Below are 19,489 nucleotides of genomic sequence, written 5' to 3' on the forward strand. Positions count from 1 at the left end.
CCGCAAACTCATTCTCAGCTCGTACAGAAGCCGGAAGACGGCGACTGGACAAAGAGCGCTATTATATTGCAGTTTTGCAAACTCTTTCTCAGCTCGTACAGAAGCCGGAACACGGCGACTGGACAAAGAGCGCTATTATATTGCAGTTTTTGTATGCTTCACATTATCTCGCACTAGCGTGCGACTTGGGTCGTTTATTCGACAACCTGGAATCGAAACTGACAGTGTGGGGCAGACGGAATCCAATTATAAATTGTTTACTCAGCGTAGGCGAATTACACGCGGGGATACATGTTAACCAAAGTTATACGCATAATTCTAAAGCAGGAATGCGGTTAAATGTTTTTGATGTCTCTGGCCTTTAAAGTGCGCTGCTGTTTTCAAGGCGTTTGTCGTGATCCGATCGATATCACCAACGAAAGAACGAGCCACTTATGCGTCTCGTTAGGTAGTTAGGTTATACGCGAGAGCCGAGGCTAATGCGCGCTACCCACGTCGTTTTCTGCCTTTCCTTGTTTGAGCGGGCATCGCTTTCATTATAAGGTTAGCGAAGGTCTCTGTTAGAAAGAGAGAGTGCGCATTAATAATAAGTGGCGTCAAAAGCAGTGTCAACGGGCGCCCATTGACAGCAGCGGCGCTATTTTTTTTTTTTTTTTTTTTCATTTTAGTCACGTGAAGCTATAGTGTTTTGCGCAATGAGGAAAGTCGTCTATTATAAAACAAAGCGGGCATGACGAGGCTAACTTGTAGCATCGAGCGCTTCTGAAAAGTAACTGAACGAGGGGGAAGGGAAAGCGTTGCTGATAATTTTCCCTCGATGAGATTCGAGCAACACGTAGGATATATTGCAGCAAAATAGGGACTTCAATGTTCTCAACTGGCGACAGCAGCGAGCGTAAAACATGCGTCATAGGCACACTTCGAAGCTGAGAAGGTCCGGAGCCGTACGCGTGTTGGTGCCAAGTTTTGCTCGGATCGTCGTCGACGCTGCGGCGGGTGAGAGGGCGCGCGCGACGGCAGACCCGCGTGACGAGCTGCGTTTTCGTCGGCTGACAGCTCCGCGCTTCCTGGTTTGAGACACATTTACGTAGAAACACCATCGACGAGGTTGGCCAGGTCCCGTCGGCGCAAATGTTCTCAAGCGTACGTCTACATTGCGGCATACTTTATCGCAGATGGCGCGCACGGTACCACTAGCTTCAATTTGAAATGCTAACTTCGGCTGGTGATACACTGGTACCTGCCACGGAAAATGGCATCTAAAGGGCAGCATATAGCCAGGAAGGAAAAGCATCCTAGGCGTTCTAGCGGAAAATGAAAACCCGTATCTTTAAACTTATGCCCGGAGATGCGCCCTGTGTGCCTATTGCTTTTATGGCGAGCCAAGGTTTCTCCTTCCAGAGAGAATCCCTATACTGCCACCGAAAATGGCCTGGTCGCAATGGCTGCGGAACTCTTTCACAGCTCATCTACTCTCCTGATTGGTAGCTAGCTCCTCCACGCTGCGAGGTCTCCTAGTGCAAAAGTACGCCAGGTTATATATCACGTGCCGACGCAGTTGGGAATGATTGTTTGCTTGTTTACAGCTCATCCCAAGGTGCATACAATAGGCGCATACACTTATACATAACGCGTCCCAGTCTGCGTGTGCAACCAGTTCTTTTTTTTCTTCCATAGGCGCGTAAGAATTCCTTGCTTTGCGTTTTGCAACCGCACGTTTCCATGTGAGTTGTAACTTTTTATAAACTACTTGAGCGACTAAACAAATAAGTTAGAGAAAGCCGACTACGCGCTGAAAGAAACGAAATGTAGCCAGGAACTAAAGCCGCCGCGAAAGCAGCCCTGTAAGCCCGTCGTGCTAGCCCGCACCTAAAAGCACCGGCTCGTCGTTCCCGATTCCTTAGTTGTTGCGCCTCCCCCAGGCATGACTGCAGTGGTGGATGTATAGACAGTTCGCGGTTATTACGCGATAGCGTATTGGGCTAGTTCAGCCGAAAAGCCTTCGTAGTACCCCAGAATTGATATATCGGGTTAAAAGCACGTCAGACAAAACAAGCACGTAATTTTGTAACAAAATGTGAAGCATACTTTTTTTTTGCATGCAGCGCACCTTTTGATGTCATACTACTACTACTTCGCTTTTCATTTAGTACCCACCTGCTAGTTAGGTTGGAGGCTAGTTGGCGACAGAGATTCGAACCGACGACATATATGCACCTCCAATTGTTGGCCGTTAATCGTCAGTGTAACGTCCACCGATAAGTGAGGCTGATGCAGCGCTTTACTTTCCCAATAACCAACCGAAACAACCAAAAGTAAAAAAAAAAAAAAATCGCGCAGTGAAAAGGCGATGCTAAGGGCGCTATCGCGTCTACTCTTAACGTGAATATTGAGCGTCTCCCCAAAATGTTGCTTCTCTAAGCATCGCCGAGCCGGCTTTGATAATAAGTCGCAAGTATTTCGGCAAGACATTAATGAATGGAAGTACTAATCAAACTGCTGGCCCTCGTCAGTGTTTCTCGTCAGTGCCTCCAACTTTCATTGCAGCGTGTCAGTCCACACAAAATGAACAAGAGTTTGCTCTCGACCGTTCCAGATTTCAGCAACAAAATGGAGGGCCCGCTCTTTAATGTGTCGTGAAAAGCCTTTGGTTGCAAGGACGCATTTCCAGGGACGCATCTTGGCTGCCACTGATTGTTGCCTGAAGTGAACTGGATTGGAATGGAAAACATTTATTGTCAGCATTGAACGATATATGTGGGCCCTACACTTAGTCCGTGGCTCTCGGCGACCTTATGAACCAACTCAGTAGCTCGAAGTTGCGTCAACGTGACTGAATTGAATTATATTCAAATATATGAGGAAGAGCTAGGAATGTATAAAATTTCAAAATACAAAAGCAAATGTTAAAGAATGTATATATATATATATATATATATATATATATATATATATATATATATATATATATATATATATATATATATATATATATATATATATACAGGGGATTTTTTTTAACGCCACTTCGTTTTGGACTACACCGGAAAATTCAAAAGGTTTTCACAAATCCAAAACTTATTTCTTTGCCAAATATACTGCGGCAAAAGGTTGTTGACAAAAGCCGTAATGTTTTTCAAGTGAAACTGCCGAGTGTTTTTTTTTTCTTCTTTTTTTCTGTCCAGCAGGAAGCAGCAGGTCCACACAATTACGAATAACTAACATAGCATTACTGTAGATAGCATTCAGGACCACTGCCTCTTCTTCCATTTCGATTTACTCATAAAAAAGTCGTCACGACTGCTAAGACATATGATACGAGCTAGCACACCATTCGCCAGGACGTGCAGAGATGTTCTTAAAATGCGCCGAACGCTCTCAAAGCTTACAGGTGTTGAAAGCAGGAGCTCAACTATAACCCCACGACGCAACCTGGTCGTGGTGCCATCCGCTGCAATGTAGCTCACAAGCTTATGACAAAGGTTTCGCCCGTGGTTGCTGGCTACGACGACATAGCGGGCGGCGGTACAGTACGCATGGCTACGTGCATTTGAAGTCGCGGCACCAGGATGCAGTGGCCAGCATGAGAAACTGTGGCCGTTGTCCAACCATGGTGATGAAACAAATGACTTCGTGTATCCCAAGAAGAGCTTTTATTGGATCCATTTGAGCTAAAAATTGAGTCCAGGCGGAAAGAGGCGCCACAGATCCAGTGTTGCTGAAAGAGACAATTGCATAGAGTGATTGGAGACAACGTTTTAATCACAGATACCAGGACCGCACTTAATTCACAATGACGGAGTTCACACACGCCTCGTGGAGAAAAAACAAAACCCACAAAAACGCGCTGAAAACGTATGGCCAAAGCATATAACCCTGTACGAAGCCACGTCAGGACCAGGTCAACATAGCAGCTGACAAATGTCTCATTAAACGCTCCTTATTAGCTACGAAAACTAAATTTTAATAATGTAATGCCACAGAGAGAATCGACAAAATGATGCAAAATGGCCCGGGTGGCACGGGCGTTATCACTTTCGCGAGGTTTCATCATCCATCCCGTCGGATCTTTGGTGGTTTTGGGAAGGCGTTCAGAGGACAAGGGGAAAATAAAAGTTGAAGGAGGGACCCAACAGAGGGATGGTGTGAGACACAGAACGAACAAAAATCCCGGTGTCGGAGAGAGAACAGTCACGGAGGAGAGTTCAGGAGAAGTCCTTGTTCCACAGTGTAGGCTTCAAGGCGTAGAAGGACAGGGGGAGACACAAGGCACCCAGAGTGTTGGAGACAGATTCTGTGGTGAGGTATAGAGGAAGTGTGTCTGGAGAAGACTCGGGAGGCAAGAGCGAGTGCTTAATTTCTCCTACGGTTGGCGCCGAATCCAGGGAAGTTGCCTCCGAAGCCGGGCGCGTTGCCTCCGAATCCGGGCAGGTTTCCGAATCCGGGCAAGTTGCCGAATCCCGATCGTCCGGAGAGAAAGTCGTCACTGCCGGGTCCGAAGGCCCCCTGAGGCATAGTGAAGGTCGGGGGCGGGCCCTTGAGCTTGCTCTCCTTGGGGTCGACGTAGCGACGTTGTCCGTTGCGGTCCACAGTGTAGTGACGGTCGTAGTTAACGCCCGATGTGTCCGCGTAGCCGCTGCGACCGCTTATGAGTCCGTCCGTGTCCGACGCCTCCTGGTTGAAGGAGCTGTGACCCCACGAGCTGCTCTCCATGTGCGTGGTCGACCCGTCGGGGTTCTTGATCACGCGGCGTTCCACAACCTGCGCGGCGGACAAACCAACCAGCGCGGCAGCGACCAGCAACTGCAAAGAGCGGAGAAGGACACTCGTGTAAAGCGGGGTAGCGCAATCCAAAGAGCAAACCCTTAAATGTCCCGCTTTACACCAGTCACGCTGAGGTGCATTTTCGGGGTGCGCTAGATGCCTTGAAGTTACTATATAGCGCAACATGCTGACTCATTATTGACTACTAAAATGCCCTGTTTCTCGGCGCAGCAGGCGAGCGCAAGGTTTTTTGTCCTCTAAGTTTCCCTCTGCTTTCATTTTTCTGCAAGCCGTTTGCATAGTTTTCCAGTAAGCGATCCTGCATATACTCATTTTCGTTTCTTAGCTTTCTGGGGGTTTCCATCGAGATATTGTGCAATACTTAAGCGCCATTGCGTACGCTGAATGTTGGCAATGTGGCTCAGCGCTTAGGTTTACTATTTTGCACGTAGAAGCTCTAAGGCCAAAATCCGACCGCTCGTCGGCGCAGCCGAGTTTTCCTCTATACTCAGGTAATCCCGGCAACGAAAGAAACCTTGGAATACAAAAACGGAGCGCACCGGAAAGCGCTGAATTATATAACGCAGTTGCTCCTGTTTTTAAGCAAAGCCAACGCCGGATGCGATAAGGCTCGAAATAATTAATACAACCGGCGGAAAGTCCGCGGCTACGACTCTCCGTTTTTCCAGTCTACAGCTTTCACAAGCGAACGGAAACGCTCTCGCTGTGGCGCCAAGCGGCCGAACGAACACACCAACGAGGAAGGCTCGAGCCGAATTAGCCGTCAAGGCCGGCTCTCGAAAGCTGTTGCGAAATGTACGCACCGAAAGAACAAAATCAGAATGATTCACACGGCGAACGCACCGCTCCCTCGGAAAAGACCCGCGCCGGTGGGACACGTGTTTGTTTGAGAGCCGGTACCACAGAGAAAAAGAATCGCGCAAAAGGCTGAGAGGCTAAGCAGCGGCTGACGAGGACGCGTTAGGCCTAATTGTCCGGCTGACGCTGCCAAGCGGCGTGGAAATGGCTGCCGCGCACGATTCCTCGCTGACTGCCCCAGCGGCTTGAGCTACGTCGCAACCTGTGCCGGCGCTGATTGGCGCGTCCCTCCAGGTTCTCAGCCGCGTTCTTCTTTTGCTTATCCCCTTTTCGTGCCTTCTGGTACAGGCAGGCGGCAGGGAAATCACGCACACGCATATGTATGTGTATATATATATATATATATATATATATATATATATATATATATATATATATATATATATATATATATATATATATATATATATATATATATATTATATATATATATATATATATATATATATATATATATATATATATATATATATATATATATATATATATATATACGGTTGAAGTGCGCAGAGCGTCTCTCACAAGGGGGATCCGGGAGCAGCAGCGTGTGGAAACATGCAGCCGATTATTTGTCGACGGAGGACGCGAATACCGGCGCGTATACGATGAGTGTGGAACGCTAACTGCTAGGCGTGGTTCCTGAAGGAGGCGTTCTTATTAGAGGTACCCTGTGCCTCTACGTGTTGCTAAGAGGACAGTAAAGTTCGCGACACACTCAGATGACTTGTGTCGCGACAATAACCAGTCGTGGTAGTCATACAAATGTGACGCCTGAACATATTTCAGTTATGAGACGAGTGACACGCAGGAGCTGGGGTCCTGTTATCATTTTCGTTCAGAAAGAAATCATTCTGGGGCGAACAATGGAGCCAAAGCAAATTCGAAAAAAAAAAAACAACGTTATAAAAAGACGAGACTCAACAGCAATTAGGCCGCAACGGTCCGTCGAAATCGGAAAAGCAGCAATGACACGCCTCACTATTGTCGGGCGAAACGGCGCGCGCCCGAGCAGCGGCGGGGATAAGGCGACACCGGCACTAACGAGCTCCGGGACGAACGTCCTGCGCGATCATTGCAGCCGACAAGAAAAACAATCGGCCAGGTCCGGAAAAGAAGCCACGAGCAGAGGTGGCTTTTTCCGTGAGGGTAACCTCCCCATCTTCACTCAATCCTTAGCGCGCGCTAGCGACGCGCTGTCCGAAGAAAGCGCGTTGCTCGCACCAGTGAAACTGGGCAAGGGCACTCCTCCGCACAATCGGCCAGAGCTCCCACAACACACAATCCTACACCTTCGCTCGGGTGGTGGTGTCCACCCTCTCCCTTCCGCGAACCCTCCGCGCTCATGCACCAAGCTTCGGCGAACGGGCACCTCGTCAGAGAAATGCTCCGCTATCCGTGTCGGGAGACCTGCAACATTCGCTACAAAGGATAAGCACACTCGCTGCACTTTCGAGAAATGAAGGCTGATTTTCGAACGTGCCCTTAGAATTGCAATCCGCCCTGCTGGTGCGTCCGGGTTCAGCTCTAGCAAAATGTATAGAAGATACATCGCAATAACCCCCTCCCCCCCAGTACCTACTTGTAAACGTAACCAAGCTATGTAAAAATACTTAGTATCAGGCTAACCCCGTGAATCCAGCTAAGAGTTGTTGACAGTCGTCTAGTCTGCAGTATTTTTTTTTTCGTTCATTACAGTTCAATAGTACACTAATTGCATTTTTATTGTGGCTTCCGGAGCTTGTAGACTGTCTTGAAGAACACCTAGCGGCGCCGTTAGCGTCAAGGTACGATTTGCGCAGTTTTATTTGCTGCAAGCACATGACCAGCCGTTTGTGATAATCTCTCGCCTAGAGCGCGCACAGCGACCCATGGGGGAGAGTGCTGAAAAGAAAAGCCGGTTTTGTACGGTGATAAGCGTCCCGGAACGAGGACATGGCACCCCTCTCATGTGAAAGTTTTTTGTAGAGTGAGAACTTCTATTAAGTGTGCAACAAAAAAAAAAAAAAGAAAGAAAGAAAGAAAGCTACTGCACGTAGACGGTAACTTGGAGCTAGCATTTTAGTAAGCTGTTCTTAAAGGTGATCTAACACTTCTGCATTGACACGCAGTTCCGGAGACGTCTAAACAAAATGTTAGGCATAAATCATTAATAATTATTTAGGTCTGGAGAATTAAAACGAATCTACTGCAGAATCTACCACGCAGCTGTCAACCGCTATGAGCTGATTTTCCTAGATTAGAACACCAAGCTTACGTGTTTTAACGTTGGCTACATTTAGTTTAGACACCTGGCATTAAAAAAAAAATATACGATATATAGCTTTTTTTTTTTTTTTTTTGCATCACGGACGTGTGAACATAACGTGACAACAGGGAGGGAAAGAAGCCTAAGCGCTGCGCTCAATCTTGTCTACGCTAACATGCCTCGTTCAATTTTGTTGCACACACGCAAGCCCTCCGGCGAGATTAACTCATCTGGCTACAAATAACGTATTTTGGGCTACTCACGACAGAGAAAGTACCTCGGCAATAAACTCACGTCAACAGTGCACTGCACCGAGCGCACAGGACACCCGGCCGGGTCAAGCCCGTGGCTTGCGTTAGGTAAGCCACCTACAACAGGGGCAGAAACAGCAAGAGCGAGCGAGCGAAGCTGCGTCCAAACGGCGTGAACAGTTTGAATGAGTGCGGAGAAGACTGAGTGGCCGCCGCCTCGAAGACGTGGCGGTTCCTCGTGTACTACAACGTGCGGTACAAGAACGAACAGCAGGGCAGTAGCGTGCCGAGCCGTTTGCAGAGAACGCGTCCCTTCAGCACCACCAGAGAGCACACTCGCTGGTTAGTAACCACGCGAGTCAATGCGTACGAAAGTACAAATATACCAATATCGCGAAGTGCTACCTCGCTTGAAGGACGAGCTTCTTGCGTGTGCGAATCGCTCATCACTCGCACCTGCACCGAGAGGGATGAGTCGTGCACATAGAGAAGCGCCACGCAACGGCCCCTTGCAAGCGCATCAAGAGCGCGAGCGTGACGCTTGTAGAGTGCGCCGCCCTCGCGCAGTTCAGCGGACCTCTGTTTGTGTATCTGCCGGTGCATCGCTCGCTGCCTCTTTCAGAGCTGCGTGCCAAGGAGCAAGCATGTACCTTCGCAATGATCCGGTAGGAGTATGCATATTTCTACGCACCACCCACACCGCTGCTTCTGCTTCGTGCGCGGGAAGGAAGAGCGCGCGAAAGTATATCGACCATCAAAGTCTGCCGTTTGTGGAAGCTCGTTAGCGCAATTCCCCCGGTGACCTTTGTCCCACTGACCCCATGTTGTGCAAGCTGCGGAAAATCTGGAAGCTCTCTATTCCATTAAGTCCGGGTTTGCCAGAAAAAGAAAAAAGGTTAACACCGGGTTAAAGTTTGAAAGATGCGGCTAACTAAAATATTCGAAGAAGCCAATTCCGCCGTATTCTTTGTTTTTTTTTCTGCGCTTTATCCTTTTCATTGCCCCCTTACTTTCACTCGTGGACCAAGTACGCTCCTATTGCGTTACCGGATCTCTCCAACTCGTAAATGTGTTCAAACACTTTTTCATATATACGCCTCATGGTCATCGTTACCACTAGCTATCACCCCTAGTGACGAGTTTACGTCCATCGCAGGACAAAGGTGTCCCCCCGATAATGACCAATCGGCCTTTCCATGCAACCACTTCAAAGTGTAAAGCCAATCTACAGCCGAGCGGTAACAACTTGCTCTAGATCAGCTGCTTCCGCTGCTGCTTTTACCTTTTGTGAAACCTTTTGGAAAGATGATAAACAAAACTGCGCACGAGCGCGGTCAAGCTTTCCCTCCTAATAGCATCCTGTAACAAAATGCATCAATGCGTTCATCATTTATGCGTTCGTGATAAAGGCTACAGGCTGCAGTTGTCTTCAAAATGACGGATACTGAGCGAAACAGTTCGAAAATGACTTCATTGCGATGACAGCTTTTAATGCCCCGAAAAAAAAAAAAAATGATGAGAGCGGGAGGCTCTTACTTGATGTTATATCTAGATTTTGGTACGCCTCTTTTTTCCCTCGAACAGAAGCAACAGCAAAAAAAGAAGGCGCGAGAGGTTTCTCTCGAACGCCAACCTTCAGGGGTTACTAAGCGCGTGCGACCTGTGAGGAGCGCGACCGTGAAAGTCAGTAAAATATTAGCAAGTTCGGCCTCAGCAACGACTTCTGAGTGTAACTCGAGGTGCGCGAGATGGGTCAACACCTTTCCAAGCGAGCTTCGTGATCATTAGCCTCTTGCCGTTCCTTCTTGGTGCCCGCGGGATTTGCGGTTCTCTCACTTTTTTATGGCGTCCCAGCTTCGGGAGTCGGAAATCTCCCTCGAGATAAATTTGTACCTCCCGAGGTATTAAACATAGCCACAGCCACGGGCAACACTGGAGTAGCTCTTTCGAGAGGCGCTACCTAATTCATTTGCGCACTCGACTGTTCAGAATTTATAATTTTGAATTTATAATGTTCGTCTCGTCAAATAATGGAACCGACTATTGAGACATGTGGAATACTACTCCATGTAATATGAATGACTACAAAGAACAAAGCGCAAGATGTTCGAAGCAAGCAGAGAGTGAGAGAGAGAAACTAAAAATAAACTTAAATCAAAGTGTTTCTCGATGAATTAAGGCATAAGAAAAGAAAGAAATTTGGACCGATTACAGATACAATGAACGTTTGCTCAGAAGACCAGAGGATTCAGGCTTGTTGATGCATGTGCTGGCAAAGCTGCAGAATTGAGATATTGCTCGAAGATGTGCATCCGTGTCATTTTGTTTTCTTTTTTGAAGAAGGGGAGCTTATTGAGCTTCTCTTTGATCTTTTCTTTGTCGCAATACTTGCTCAATATATTGTTGCAAGCCATTGCACACAACTCCTAGCACAGCTGAGCTCTGTCAAGGTGAAGACACAAGCCGGGATTCTTAGCCGGTGTTTCCATTCAACTTGAAAGACCGATACCGCCCTTCAAAGCGCTCCGTAGATCCGAAGACACCGCCAGTGTACCAAGAAAAAGGCCCAATTACGGCTTTAAAGCCGAAACAATCACCTTGGCGATCTGTTGCAAGTCCTTCTGCGAAGGACAGTTAAGACGAGTCTTGCAGCACGCGTGCACCATTGAATCCTCGTTTTGTTTGCCATGACCTTTGGAAAATACCGTGGCCTCTCCTTTCACCGTGCAGAATGACCGTTTTCGTGGGGGTACGTGCGTAAATTGCGTATATTCGTCTTTTTGCCTGATTCGACGACACCGTCGGCAGTTGCGAACCAAAAACTTTCTTGCATAAACGCATATACCGTTCGACCGTAACGAACCTAATACTCTCCGTGCACTTTTCAGCCTGAAAAGTATGGCGATGCACATTTTCACAATTTTTTTGTCGGTGACAGGTTTTATGCGACGTGAATCAGTATGGCTTAACAGTGTCCATGCATTAGCAACATATATACGCAGTTAAGGTCCCGATAATATACCGTACTAAAACGATTACAATATACCGATAATGCACATTCGAAATGTTTCAAGGTCCAAAGGTGTTCTGTGCTTGATAGCTAAATTTTTTACCCGCTGTCCTAGGAAGCTAAAGTAGGCATGAGTCAGAACAAAATGGCGCTCCTTTCTGGACGCCATTTAGGCAAATTGAGAGCAAAGGCCTGCTTCGGACAGAACAGAAGCGTTGTTTCATCGACTCTAAATAAACGTAATTTATTTAAACGACTTTAATTAATTACTCTTGCGTGCAGGATAATGTCCCCCCTTCCACCCCCCCCCCCTCCCCTTTTTCTGTTTAGCGTTCTCGCAATCGGGGTTGTTTGTTGTGTTTTCTGTGATCAGATGAGGAGAGCATCCACAATGAAATCGCAGCCATTCGCCCCCACTATCAACCACACCGGCAAGATGGAAGGACCGTCGTCAGCGAGCCTCCACCGCCTTCGCCCACGTGGCAGCATGTAAATCGCGGCCACGAGCTCCCAAATATGGGCGCCACTGAGAAAACGAAAAAGGTGATAAGAACGTGCAGGAACTGTACCTCCGAGAAAGCGAGGTCGATGGAAAACAGAAGCCGTTATCTCGGCATCGCATGCGTCAGGCCCGCCGTGGGAAGGAAAAGGAGAGGCGGCTCTCGGCCGGGTGTCGACAGAAATAGTCGAGGCGAGACAAAGTGAATCGGCAACGGTGCGGCCAACGAGACAAAGAAGAAAGGCGCGGCTGGTGTGTCGCTGATGGCGCCGCACGTCGCATCCCGGACGGACAGGCCGCCGCGCACTTCCCTTCGCCGGAAAAGAGAAAAATCCTGCCGCCTGGCCGCTTCGGAAATCCGCCGCTGTTTGTCTCACGCGGGAAGACGGGCTGCAAGAAAGCTATCGCGCGCCGCCCTGCGCCGCAGGCCGCTTTCCCCCCACCGCCGGTTGCTTTCCTTTCTCTTTGCGGAGCAGGGCACGCACCCCTTCTGAGGATGCACAGTGCAGTGAGGCTGGGGGCGTCGTCTGTGCGTTCCGTCTCCCGCAGCGCGTGTCTGTGGACAAGTGCTACGGCAACGATGAATCTGGCGTTTGCTGATGTCGGCCCGCGGGCTCTCTCGGCCGTGCCGACCGCGCGCCAGGTTAACTGCAGCCGCGACGGCCATGAAAGTGGGTGTCGCGTAGACGTGTTGGCAGCTAGGTGGTGGTGGTGGTGGTGAAAACTTCCGTAAAGAAAAAAAAAAAAGAAAAACATTAGGCAGCTGCTCACGGGTCAAGTAGAGAAGTGGACGCGAAGGAGTAAGAGCGATAGCTTGCAGTTTCGTAAGCGTCAATGGCGACAGGGCTTCGCTTCGCGAGTCCCAACCACAGTATGCAAGCGTGCCATCAATCATGTCAAGGAGCTAGACTGACGTAACGACAAGACGCTGTCTCCGATCGAACGCATTTAGCCGGCAGCTGCGGCGAACGTGAGCAGTACGACTAGCGGCAGCGATGTCGAAAACGGGTTGCATCGCGAACTTCTGTATGCTCACGGGCAACATGACAAAGCGCTGTATGCTCACACGCGCCATTGACTGATTGTCACGAAACAAGGAGGTCCTCGTGGGTAACATTCCACATATAATCCATTTTTAAGTCCTCAAATCATTTAAGGCCAGTCCACGAAGCCGCAACTTGTCTAAGGTGACAGTTACCGAAATGAGTACTGTCGCTGGAAAGCGTTTTGGAACTAATCGCTTGTGTTTGGTGAGTTGCGATGCAACGACCCATTGTATTTGCCTCAATTTGTGACATCTAACGTTATGAGTTTTGCGCAATCTAATCATGCTGCCGCTGCCCTACAACAAGGCGACATGCCGGTCACATAGCCAGGATTTGTTTTTTTTTTTTTTTTTTTGTGTGTGAGAAAGGCGACCTAGGTAATTTTTTTGCATAAGGCTAGCGGAAACGGTTGGGTAGGAGAGGGGGGGGGGGGGGGGGGACTTATATACGCGCCTGCGAGACACTATTAGTTAAAAGCGGCTAGCAGTCCCAATAAAATGGGACTGTTGGAGGTCAACCTCCATTATGTGTTGAGTGATAGGGAATTTATGAGCCGCACAGCGAGTGCAGTTTTTGTTTCAGATGTGCAAACTGATTCCTTATTGGGACTGCTAGCCGCTTTGGAAACCCATGTCTCTCATGTTTCTCATCATTGATTAGAATGCTTATTGAGTGGTATTCCCTGGTCGAGAGGTTAACGGAAGGCAATAAACATATTGCGGAAGTGGAATATTTTGCTGGGGATAGTTGCAGCACGTTACTGGCAGAAGAACCGCCATCGCAAACAAAAATCAGAGTAAATAAGGACATGTCAGTTGTAACATTTTTCTCTCGGCTTGATCGAAGTTTAAGCAGGTTTTCTGGTACGTCGAATAGAATTAGACAAACACCACTCATTATCATCATCCTCATTAGGAAGAAGCTCTAAAGGATATACTACAAGGTTTTTAGAGAGCATAGCCATGGCTTGCGATATAGCCGTGAACAGCCAGAAGGCAATAATTTGCAGTAAGCGGTTCTTCATGTTATTCTCTTCTTTGCATTATTGCCTCTGAGGTTGGTTTGGTTGGTTTGTGGGGTTTAATGTCCCCAAGCGACTTAGGTTATGAGAAACGCCGTAGTTTAGAGCTCCAGAAATTCCGACCACCTGGGGTTCTTTAACGTGCACTGACACCGCACAGCACACGGGCGCCTTGATTTTCACCTGCAGTGAAAAGCGGCCGCCGATGCCGGGAAGCAATCCCGCATTCCTTGGTCACATTTGTCAAGCGCCCCTAACCGTATCGCCACACCGGCGGGGCCCTTTCTTCATTACCTATGGATGAAAACGCTGCGTAAATTAAACAGAGCCTGAATGACATGTAACCACAGTGCGCTTAAATTGCGCTTCACGCAAGTGTCATCATGCACTTTTTTTTTAGCGTTGCACAGCTAACCCTTCGTTATTCGCAGGTGGCGGTTTTCTACGGACAATTCTACGCACGATAAGTTCGCGAATACGTTGCACACGCATGAATTATCGGACATACTACTACTCATCGCTTTGCCGTAATTTGAACGCGCTCTCTCGACCTCTGTGTCCTTCACAGCAACTTGTTGCCAGCTTGGCAGACGCCATTCAGTGCCTGTGCGCCACTAATATTCCAAGAAAGCAGGTGGAAGGAAAGCAGGCAGCAAGTTTTACGAAACGATGAGCGATGTTCATAACTTCTACTGAAACGAACTCAGTAGCACTAATAACAAGAGAAAAGGCCGCACATGCCCTTGGAAATCTCTACCCGGTGAGGCAAAACGCTGGCCGTTCCAAATGCCCTGCGGGGGAGCCAGCCTAACGACGGGGATGATGGCGCGGCGATACTAGTGAAACAGGTAACTTAACCTGGCGTGACACAAGAGGGCCACTGTGCATGCTGGATGAAGATCGCGCGATAGAGACCGTCCGCCGACAACAAGAGCCGAGTAAAGGAGGACCAGATAAGTGTCGCGCGCTCACTCCGACAGGTGCTCCGGAGCTTCTCTCACTCTCCTCCACCCCGCAAAACCACCCTTCCTTCTTTTCCGATTTCAGCGGGGTTCCCCGAATTCGGCCGATGCACCCTCTGGCGCGGACAGGTAGCTTTTTGTCTCTCTTTTTGGGGTAGCAAAGCAAACCTGGACATCAGCGCAGGTCTGTGACTGAGCTGGGTTTTTCCTGCCAATTTGCCACGCGCCAACGCTTGCCTCCTTGCCCTTTCATGGCCATTCCCATGTCTCCCACCCCGGACGCCACCCAAGGTCATTGGCTCCATCCGGCGAACGATGTGGCCCTTTGTGTGGACGGCTGTGCACGCTCCACCGGCACAATTCGAGAGTGGAGCTGCGCCGCCCAGTGAAAGCCGGAGAGGGACGAAACGCGCTACCGGTTCGCGATATCCTGCTGCACACGTAATGATGCAGCTGTGCTTACTACCCTAGGAGGAATGACATCACCTCACCCTGCTTCACGAACCTCCGGTCGACAGTGCATCGTTACTTTGTTTACCCCCATGCTAGTTCTAATCTCTGCTATAACGCGTTCTGCGATGAGGTTCGGTGGATGCATGCTCGAGCATTGCTTAGCGACTCGAATTAACCGCAAATAATCACTCGATCATCGGCATATTCATGTTTCCGATCGCCTTCTTTATGATAATGTCAACTTGGTACCACGAATGTGTTAGGTGAGGCGTAGCAGCAAGAAGCACAGGATTTGCTGCAATACAAACAGCTTTTTTTCTTTTTGCTCCTTTCTCTCAAGGAAAGTAATGTAGCCGAGAATTTTCTATTCTTTGCGCGCGCGCGCGCGCGCGCGTGTGTGTGTGTGTGTGTGTGTGTGTGTGTGTGTGTGTGTGTGTGTGTGTGTGTGTGTGTGTGTGTGTGTGTGTGTGTGTGTGTGTGTGTGTGTGTGTGTGTGTGTGTGTGTGTGTGTGTGTGTGTGTGTGTGTTCCCCCCCGCGCACTTTAAATATTTCCTTCGACTCGTCCTCGAAACAGTTTCTCGCTACGCACCGACTCATACGCTGTTCGATCGGCAATATGTCTCCTTCTCGTACAACAACAAAAAAGAAATGATGAGTCGGATTCTGGGCAACTTTGATAAAACCCACTGAGGATCGTGAAAAACACTAACCGGGTCCTGCCATGGCAAAGACAAGGGCGTTATTTCAAGCAATCTTGCTAAAGGAAACGGACATTGCATAGAGGTTGTGATATTTTGTTGTTCGCTCTAATAGACACGCACTCGTGTCCTCTCTTTGTGCACTAAGGCCTCCTCGGCCAACCAGAGATGATATGGGTTTGGCGTCCACGGCATAGGCAAGCATGTTTGAGCTGAAGCATTTGATTTCCACATTGTCTGAATAACCACGTGAAAAAAAAAAATAAATAAAAACAAGTGAGCACTGCATGTGTATAACACGAGAAAGCGGAAAACGCCTCGGAGGTTAAAAAAGGTGCGAAATAGCGTACAGGTTAACGGGTTACGTACACAGACAGCGCGGGAGTGAAGGCGCCTTAAAGTGGAATCCTTGACAAACACGCGCGACAATGAAGCGATTCCTATTTCTCTTTTGTCTACGCATTCCTTAACAAGGGACAATATAGCAAACGTGTTATTGAAAACGTTTTACGTGTTCGACTAAATACGTATACTCTCCTTAAACTGAGCGTTGCCTCAGTAATTACATCTGCCCCCATTATGTCAGAATGTTAACGAACGATTCGTCAGTTGTTTAATCATAAGTTTCCCAGCCGCACTGTTATTCTTCCGTCGGCAGTCATCTGACCTTCGTGTAACATACGCAGTAAGTATAAAAAACAGTTACAGATAAAAACAACTACTAGGAATCATAACACGCACCAGCTTTTCACCTGACGCAGCCTAGTTAGTGCAGATCCAGAGCGTAATTTTCATGCTTGTACTAAGCCATTTTCCTAAACAGATTGAGTCATCATAACAAAGTACGAAAAAGAGCCTGTCCTTTTTATAACGTTGCACTGAAATGCATATGCATCCACTGCATATTCGGCCAGTGAACGGTCGACAACAAGGGGTTCGATCTTCAACACAATCGTGGAGAAGGAAAGCGAGCACAGCAATATTGCCGGTGTTCTTTGTTTATTTTTTAGCAGTTTTTTTTTTTTTTGACGAAAAGCTTTCGTTTCAAGGAAGTGTTTACAGTTTCGTTGCATCGCTGCAACTATGTTTCTGTCAATAGGCGCCTCTCATTATCGAGTTTTAATATTTAGTCACGTGGAAACAGATGAGTTAAATTAATGCACACATTTATTGCATTCTCTTTGTTGACATTTTTTTTTGTACACGTCTTTTACATGGAGTGAGTAACTTATGTACAAGTTCGGGCATTGAAACGGCTTCATTGGTTTTTTTCTTTCTTTTTTTTTTTGTTTTTTGTTTTTTTTTACTGTTGAGACGGGCTGCTAACTTTGTGTTTTTATTGATCGCTTTTGCCAATCTGGGGGTTTGAGTTTCGGTTTCTGAAGCTTTCTTCTCAATATAAAATGTGGTTAGATTTACTGCATAAAAACGATGTTTACATTTTTACATATAAATATACGTCAGCTCTCTATGCTAAACAAAAGGCGACAGGGGAGGGTTGAAAGGAGGAAAAAAGGGTTGGCAACGGGACCAACGCTGTATTATGGAATTATATCGTCTCATTGTTAAAGCCAATGGGATGGGGAGGGGGTAAAACGCAATGTCATAACGGTGCCCTGCCAGTTTCTTGTCGTGGGATGTTTTCCAGTGTTTCGTCTTTAAGGTTTATAGTTTCCGTAACATTGAGAACCTGCAGCAGAAAACACGAATGTCTAGCAAGCGTTACGCAAAACGTCACACGAAAAATATCTGCCTCCCGTCCGTTCGAATTTTTCGCCCCACTGCTACGGAAGTGAAGACTATTACGGCCAGCCTTTCGCGCACGCAACGACACCGGCAGGAAACAGAGCTAAAGGAAAGGATGCCTGACGGCGGCCAGCAACCGTCGCATGCGATGCTGCCATTCGGTAGCCGACGCTGGCTTTCGCTGAACAGGGGCAACGGAACGCGAAACAATTCGTTATAAGGCTTGTGCTCCTCGATGCGTACGAACGCGAAGCGGGGTCTTTGAATTGGCTTCTCTTAAATTTTGCGAAGGAGGCAATTTGAACCCGCAATCGCATAGAGGCCGTGTTGCGCCATGTATTCTTAGAAATCGAATGACGTCATACAGCGTCGTCTGAATCACGCTAGCGAAAGGTAACACTGCAGGGCTGGCTTCTTAAAACGAAAGTGAAGGTTGCTACATGCACATTATACAAAGTAACGAAATGTTTCAACATGGGCAAATTATTTCCCAGACGTGCAAGAGATATGGATAGTTGAGCTTTCCATAACAAACTTTCCTACAAATGTCTTTGCAAGACCTCACCATGTTTTGATTCGATTCTTTCCGTTTAGCCTGTTTAATAAGGCAGACTGTGAATCTCTAATTCAAGCGCTGGTATTGATGACAGCACGAGTCGCAGAACATATGCGGGGCTCCTCTATACACCTTTGTATTCACGGTTACCAGGTAAAAATACTATGGCGGTCAGGTCCGTAAAGCTCACAGCTGGGTTGGTTGTCATGCATGCGACCGATACCTCCCATTGACGGCTGCGCAGTTGCTCAGTGAGGAGATGGCAGTTTCACTCCCCAATTTCAGTTATCACTCTGCTGCCCAAGCATGAACTGTTAATAAACAAGCAAGCCTGACCCTTGCGGTGGATTTTATAAACCACCAAGACAATTACTTCCTTGAAATTTACAAATAGTTGAACAGGGCGCAAGCACAGTAGAGACTACACTGGGGCGGGTGCAATTACTGGTACTCTAAACCGCGCCGAAGGCCGCAATCTAGCACACAGAATGGGGAAATGGTGCCTCGCAGCGTTCCACTCTGAAGAGTGGCACACGCCAGCCTGACAGTAGCACCACCTAGAACCGCGTCCCGTGGCGCTGCGCGGAGGCAACGGCACGAGACGCTTCGCTTCAGCTGAGAAGAGCCCAGAGACGCGGATGAAGCGCGCAGGCCGCTGCGACAGGTCGGAAAGTGAAAGCTACGGCGGACTCACCAGCTTCATGGCTCCTTTGTTTACAGCCGGTACTCCCGGTCTCGAGACAGCGTATGGTAGAAAAACGTCGGACTTGAAGCGCAAGGGACGACTTTCAAGGTCTCCACACGAGCCGCTTGGTTTTTATACCAGTTGCCGGTTGCCCCACCTCCCCGACGGAAACGCGAGAGGGGGGGTGGTTTCGGACGGGGCAAGACGGCAGATCTCCGGTCGGCGGAGAGGGCAGAAAAAAAGAAAAAGGGTTTTCCCGCCGGTCTGACGCCTCCCTCGCCCCGACGCTTCGATGCGGGCGCGATTGCGCGCCGGTGTGCGTGTGTGCGTGTGAGTCAAAACCCTCTCGTGACAACAGCACGCGTGCTGCGCGTCGCCAATTCGGGGTAAGGATGCGAGGCGGTGGGTGGAAAAGGATCGGGCGACGCCGGTGCCCCGATGTACTGGTCCCCGCCCGCTGTTGGGACGAAGGTTGCACGTGAGGAGGCGCAATCCCAGAACGTTGATCGATGCTCCGTTGTGGATGGAAAGAACACGACCGATCATTCGCGTTTCACCACGGCCCAGCCAGCGCGAGGAGAAACCGGGGCATGCACCTGTTGCGATTCTGCCTCTTCATCGCCAAATGTCCTTTTCTGGGTCGGCTACTCTGACGTCGGATGCGATCGTTGCT

At 48.5% G+C, this 19,489-nt stretch overlaps 1 protein-coding gene across 1 annotated transcript; it reads right to left on the reverse strand.

Moving 5' to 3' along the window:
* Positions 1-3,636: 3,636 nt before the first annotated feature.
* On the reverse strand, positions 3,637-18,984 carry LOC146201954 (uncharacterized). Its single transcript, XM_084587876.1, has 3 exons — positions 18,826-18,984; positions 4,368-4,803; positions 3,637-3,718 (listed from the first exon to the last, which is right to left on the reverse strand). The coding sequence occupies exons 1-3, from the start codon at positions 18,832-18,834 to the stop codon at positions 3,672-3,674; spliced, it is 492 nt and encodes a 163-aa protein (XP_084444002.1). The 5' UTR covers positions 18,835-18,984; the 3' UTR covers positions 3,637-3,671.
* Positions 18,985-19,489: the final 505 nt, after the last annotated feature.

This window comes from Amblyomma maculatum, chromosome 1, assembly GCF_055883805.1.
Source record: "Amblyomma maculatum isolate TAMU_Amacu chromosome 1, ASM5588380v1, whole genome shotgun sequence".
Classification (NCBI taxonomy): Eukaryota; Metazoa; Arthropoda; class Arachnida; order Ixodida; family Ixodidae; genus Amblyomma; species Amblyomma maculatum.